At 46.6% G+C, this 6,154-nt stretch overlaps 1 protein-coding gene across 1 annotated transcript in view; it reads left to right on the forward strand.

Moving 5' to 3' along the window:
* The window catches only part of LRGUK (leucine rich repeats and guanylate kinase domain containing), a 55,876-nt gene extending 50,490 nt beyond the window's left edge, over positions 1-5,386 (forward strand). Inside the window, 1 exon segment of the mRNA XM_017807725.1 lies at positions 5,209-5,386. Coding sequence (XP_017663214.1) covers positions 5,209-5,386 — 178 coding nt within the window.
* The last annotated feature ends 768 nt before the right edge of the window (positions 5,387-6,154 follow it).

Consider the following 6,154-nt stretch of genomic DNA (forward strand, 5'->3'; position numbering starts at 1 on the left):
CCTTTAGTTCATGATTAATTTCTTGATTTCTTCTAAATGTTGCTGGAAAAGTTTGTAATTAAAGTGATTTTGATGTCTCTTTGCCTCATGGAACATCAGGGTTTGCTCTGAGGGCTTTCAGGAGCTGTCTGTGCATCTGAGGGTAATAAATAAGGCCTTAGGTTGAAGTTACAGTCACATCAGGCCTTTAGTTCATGATTAATTTCTTGATTTCTTCTAAATGTTGCTGAAAGAGTTTGTAATCAAAGTGATTTTGATGTCTCTTTGTCTCATGGAACATCTGGGTTTGCTCTGAGGGCTCTCAGGAGCTGTCTGAGTGTCTGAGGGTAATAAATAAGGCCTTGGGTTGAAGTTACAGTCACATCAGGCTTTTAATTCATGATTAATTTCTTGATTTCTTCTAAATGTTGCTGAAAGAGCTGGAGTGAGCAAGAGCAGCAGCACTGAGAGGAGGATTTATAGCGTCAAGTCTCGCTTTTCTGAGTCGGAGGAAATTCTGACCCTTTCCAGTTTCCCTGGAGCTCCTGGTCCATGGGGTTGAGGCTCCTCAGGTTGGGTTTCCTTGCTGTGAGCAGATTTCCATGGGTTTGTCTTGAAGGTCCTTTTGTTTTGTCACCTTCTTGACTTCAATGTGATTTTGCTTTTCAGTTTTGGAATTCTGGAGTCGTGGATTCACAGAATCCTAAAGGTTGGAAAAGACCTCGGAGATCACGGAGTCCAACCTTTAACCGGCGCTGTCGCCCTCACACCTAAGCCATGTCCCCAAGTGCCACATCCACAGGGATTTTAAACCCCTCCAGGGATGGGGACTCCACCCCTGCCCTGGGCAGCCTGTGACAACCCTTTCCATGAAGAAATGTTCCCTAATATCCAATCTAAAATTCGTCCCGGCACAACTTGAGGCCACTTCCTCTCATCCTGTCGTGGCTTGTCTGGGAAGTATTTACTGAGTTCACTGAACACAAAGAGACAACTTCTAAACATCTCCAGCCAGACATGGACCAGTTACCAAGAGTAGCAAATTCCCCCAGATATTAGGATCATGGAATCATTAAGGTTGGAAAAGGCCTCTGAGGTCATCGAGACTGAGCGTTAACCCAGCCCTGCAAAGCCCAAACCTGTGTCCCCAAGTGCCACATCCACACTTTTTCTGAACATTTCCAGGGATGGTGATTCCACCACGGCCTGGGCAGCCCCTTCCAATGCCTGACCACCCTTTCCATGAGGAAATTTTCCCTGATATCCAATTTGACCCTCCCCTGGCACAGCTTGAGGCCGTTCCCTCTCCTCCTGTCCCTTGTTCCCTGGGAGCAGAGCCCGACCCCCCCTGACTCCCCCCTCCTGTCAGGGACTTGCAGAGCCAGAAGGTCCCCCCTGATTCCTCTTTTCTCCAGGCTGAGCCCCCCCAGCTCCCTCAGGAATTCTCCAGCCCCTTCCCAGCTCCCTTCCCTTCCCTGCACACGCTCCAGCCCCTCCGTGTCCTGACTTGAGGGACCCCAAACTGGACACCGGATTCCAGGTGTGACTTCCCCAGTGCCCTCTACCCTGTGCCCACACTGGGGCTGCCACACGAATCCATGTTTTCCTTACCTATCAGGCAGGACTTCTTTGCAGAGATATCTCCTTTTTTCACCCTTTTTTATATATTATTTTTGCTTCCAAGATGCAAATTTCCAACGGAACGAGCACCAGTTGGTTGCTTGACAGTGAAACAATAACAGCTTGAGGCCTTGCAGCGGGGGAGTTTTATTTATTAGGTATTATTAATAAGAAGGAACTAAAGAAAGGAAAAATTGAAGATGTAGAGTAGAAAAACCTTGCCTGCAATGAGCAGTGTGTTGGGACAGGGCCTGATTTCTTAGTGGCACTGGGGTATTTGTTACTTTAAAGGCCTTTGGGCCTTGAATCTAATTGGGTTTGGGTTGGAAAGACCTTCAAGATCATCCATTTCCACCCCCTGCCATGGGCTGGAATGGATTTCCCAGAGAAGCTGTGGCTGCTTCTGGATTCCTGGAAGTGTCCAAGGCCAGGTTGGAGCAAGCTGGGATGGTGGAAGGTGTCCCTGCCCATTTAAATACATCTTTTAATGCATATTTATGCATTTAAATCCCACGCCCTGCATTTTCACCTGGATGTTCTCACCCCTCGTAAAAATCACTGTTAAACAACCTCCTGAAATAACCCGAATAACCTGCTTTTCACATTAAATCAGAGCAACGAGAAATGCTGAGGGTCTTCATAAGCTTCCACCCCAGGCCTTTTTTCTGTTAAGGAGAATTCTTAGCTAACCTGGCTGTCCTAAAATTCCTTCTTTAAAAGCACCAGACCTACCTTGTGAAAAAACCCACGCTTCTAAATTTAGACAACGCTCTAAATCCGTCCTTTTTTGTGATGTGAGAGCCAACAGCTCTTTGATTATTTCTAAAAAAAAAAAATAATAACTAATGCTTCCTTCACCTCTATTTATAACCTCCGAGCTTAGATCCTTCTGGTGTCTTTAACTATCTGGGAATCGAAGGGGAGTGATAAAATTAAGATTAAAAGGTGCCTTTTCTAAGTTTGGCAAGAAAAGAAATCACTTGAGACGCTCCCAAAATATCCCTTTGGCTGGTTTTAGTAGTTGTCATTCAAATTGCCAAAAAAAAAAAGGTGTTTCTTTTAAATTTTACCGCGGACGGAAAAATTTGAATTTCACAGAATCCCAGGATATGGATGAGGTTGGAATGTGCTGAAGGGGAACAGAGGGAGCTCCCGAGAGGAAATAAATTGCAGGGAGGCAAAACCCAGGAGTCAAACAAGTGTGAAGTTGTAAAGGTCCTACCCTCGGCATATGGGAACAAATCTGCCTTTCCAGATTTATCCTGGAAATAAAACACCACGCCGGGGGGGTTTTCACTTCAGCAGTGTTTTCATTTGGCACCGCTCGTGACACGGTGGAAAAACAACTGTGAGGAGATGGAAAAAAACCCCCTGCTAATCTGGTTTTTTGTTTTTTTGGGGTTTTTTTTGGTGCATTTGCAAAATTCCTTAATCCTTTTGCAAGGCAAATAGGAGAAAAAATTTGGAAGAAATCGGCTTAATGCTATTGAGTAGAAGCCTCTGAAATATTGGTGAGAAAGCCCCTCACGTTTCTGAAATGTTCTAGGACAGCCTATGGTGATATTTTTAATATTTTTTTTAGTATTGAGGCGGTTTCTTATTTTTTTTTTGTCGTTTCTCTCCGATTTTATGCTTTCAACACCTGGAATGGGAGAAAGAGTAAACTAAAAAAAACTAAAAAAAAAAACCATCAAGGGGTAACAACATGAATGGATTGTCCCTCCAGGCAACACATTGAAGGAATTGTGGGTTTCCAAGACCAGGGACTGTGAAATAATCTGATTAAAGCTGAAAAAAACCCTCCAAGATGACCAAATCCAACCCCTAATTTCTGGCATTATTTTCCCAATCTGGCAGTTTTCATTCAAGCTCGTGGTGGGAACAGCACCATTTCTTCCTCAGCTCGTTAATCCTTCTTTTCCCTGCTCTTCTCCTTAAAATTAACCCACAGTAACCTGGTTTTTTCCCATACCCAGTTCCCAGGGGATTTTTTGAGGCTGGACTCATAAAATGAGGGATTCTTTTTTTTGCCCTAATTTCTCACTGTTTAACCCTAATTTCTCACTGCCCTGCAGGGCACTATATCTTAATTAATATATCTTAAATCTGTGTTTTAAAGCACCACAGGCACTGATCAACCCTTTAGGTCCCTTCTGCTGGATTTCATCGCTCACTTTTCCCAGGAAAAGTGTTTGTGAGGATGTGGAAGCTCATTCCAGCAAGGAGCAAAAAATTCAGTGACTTGGAGAGTAAAAACTTCATAATCTGTCACTGAACCTTCATTATTTGGGGGTGGAGTAAGAGCCTCATCTGCTTCACCTGGAATAGTCCTCTGGTTATTTTTTAATTAATTAATTAATTAATTTTAATTAATTTCATATATTTTTAACTTAGTCCTCCCTGGCTTTCAGGGAAGGACTAAAGGCACATTATCCAAATTAATTTAAAGGATGAAGGAGAGGTGGGTTCACCTCACGAGCTCCACTTATCCCACTTATTTTTGACATTATTCTCACTGAGTGCTTTGACAAGAAACCTTAACTAAATTAAAATTCCCTATGACACTTGGACTAGAAAATCCTGGGTACCTGCATTCCCTTTGCACTTGTCAAGTGGAATGTTCTCCCACAGTTTTCCTGGTTTTCTGCTCTTTCAGGAAAGATAATTACCTGTTTTCGTGGAAGTGCCACCCTGTTTTATCCCATTATTCAGGGGATAAATAATGGGAATATCCCATTATTCTTCTTATTGTATGGATTTATTAAACCACCAGTGAACCACTGACTTTCTTCACCTCTTGAATCGCGGGATTATCACAAAAACACCTGGAAAAAAACGACAGGACGAAATTCCTTTGGGAAAGGGCGGGGCGGATAATCCTTGGAACTCCTTCCCGGATCCATAAATCTCCAACTGCTTTCTCTCACCCAGACCAGAAACATCACGGAATGTCTTCAGCATTGCCAGAGAAATCCACTATTAAGGGCCTTTTCCTTACTTTTCTTGGAATAAACTGGAATAGTCCGTGGATGGGAACGGGAAGCCTTTATGGGAACAAGGTTGTTCTCACCAGGAGGGCCTCAGATCATCCAGATTTTTGGCTTTGAGGAGCTTTTTTGGCAGGAGCCACAACAGGCCAGAGGTGCTTTGGGTGCTCCTCAAGGGTTGTCTCGTCACGAAAACGCTTTTTTCCGAGGAAATTCCTATTTTTTTCCTCACCAAGAGGGGAATTATTTCCCCGCAGTGCCGAGCCACGGAGTTAGGAACGAGGAGCTGGAATTCTGATCTCGGAGCTGGAATTCTGATCTCGGAGCTGGAGCTGGAAATCCACCTGCCCGTGTGATGGATGAATTCAATCGGGAGATGAAAACTGAGGAATGTGCTCGTGGCGTTGGCTGGAAACTGGGAGAGGGTTGTGGGAAGGTTTTGTGTGGAGCGAAGTGCTGGGATGAATTTCTCCCTCTTGGCCCGGTTGTGTGGCTGCTGCCACATCAGTGATGCTGCAGTTGCTTTTTTTATTCCCCTTTTAAGCCAGGAATCCTGTCCTGGTTTAAGCCAGGAATCATTTCCTGGTTTAAACCAGGCCTCCTTTCCCCCTCTCGGCTCCAGGGAAGCTGCTCCTGCTGCTGACGGTCGGCGGGGTCCCAACAGCCACCACCCTGAGGGACCCAAAGCTGAGCACCAGGATCCAAGAGGAGCTGGCAATTCCAGGGGCAGGTTGAAAGGTTTGAGCCGTTTTCATGGAATGATGGGAGCACAGGGTGGGCTGGGTTGGAAGGGACCTTAAAAACCATCCAGTTCCAACCCCAACACCTCCCACTATCCCAGGTTGCTCCAACCTGGCCATGGACACTTCCAGGGATCCAGGGGCAGCCACAGCTTCTCTGGGAAATTCATTCCAGCCCCTCCCCACCCTCCCAGCCAGCAATTCCTTCCCAATATCCCACCTATCCCTGCCCTCTGGCACTGGGAAGCCATTCCCTGTGTCCTGTCCCTCCAGGCCTTGTCCCCAGTCCCTCTCCAGCTCTCTTGGAGCCCCTTTAGGCCCTGCAAGGGGCTCTCAGGTCTCCCTGGAGCCTTCCCTTCTCCAGGTGAACATTCCCAGCTCTCCCAGCCTGGCTCCAGAGCAGAGGGAATCCAGAATCATGGAATCCCAGGATTGTTTGGGTGGGAAGGGACCTTAAAGACCTCCAGTGCCACCCCTGCCATGGGCAGGGACACCTTCCACTATCCCAGGTTGCTCCAACCTGGCCTTGGACACTTCCAGGGATCCAGGGGCAGCCACAGCTTCTCTGGGAAATTCATTCCAACCCCTCCCCACCCTCCCAGCCAGCAATTCCTTCCCAATATCCCACCTAACCCTGCCCTCTGGCAGAGGGAAGCCATTCCCTGTGTCCTGTCCCTCCAGGCCTTGTCCCCAGTCCCTCTCCAGCTCTCCTGGAGCCCCTTTAGGCCCTGCCAGGGGCTCTCAGCTCTCCCTGGAGCCTTCTCTTCTCCAGGGGAACATTCCCAGCTCTCCCAGCCTTGGACACTTCCAGCATTCCAAAATAACACT

The sequence above is a fragment of the Lepidothrix coronata genome, unplaced genomic scaffold, assembly GCF_001604755.1.
Source record: "Lepidothrix coronata isolate B3197 unplaced genomic scaffold, Lepidothrix_coronata-1.0 Scaffold20, whole genome shotgun sequence".
NCBI classification, from domain to species: Eukaryota; Metazoa; Chordata; class Aves; order Passeriformes; family Pipridae; genus Lepidothrix; species Lepidothrix coronata.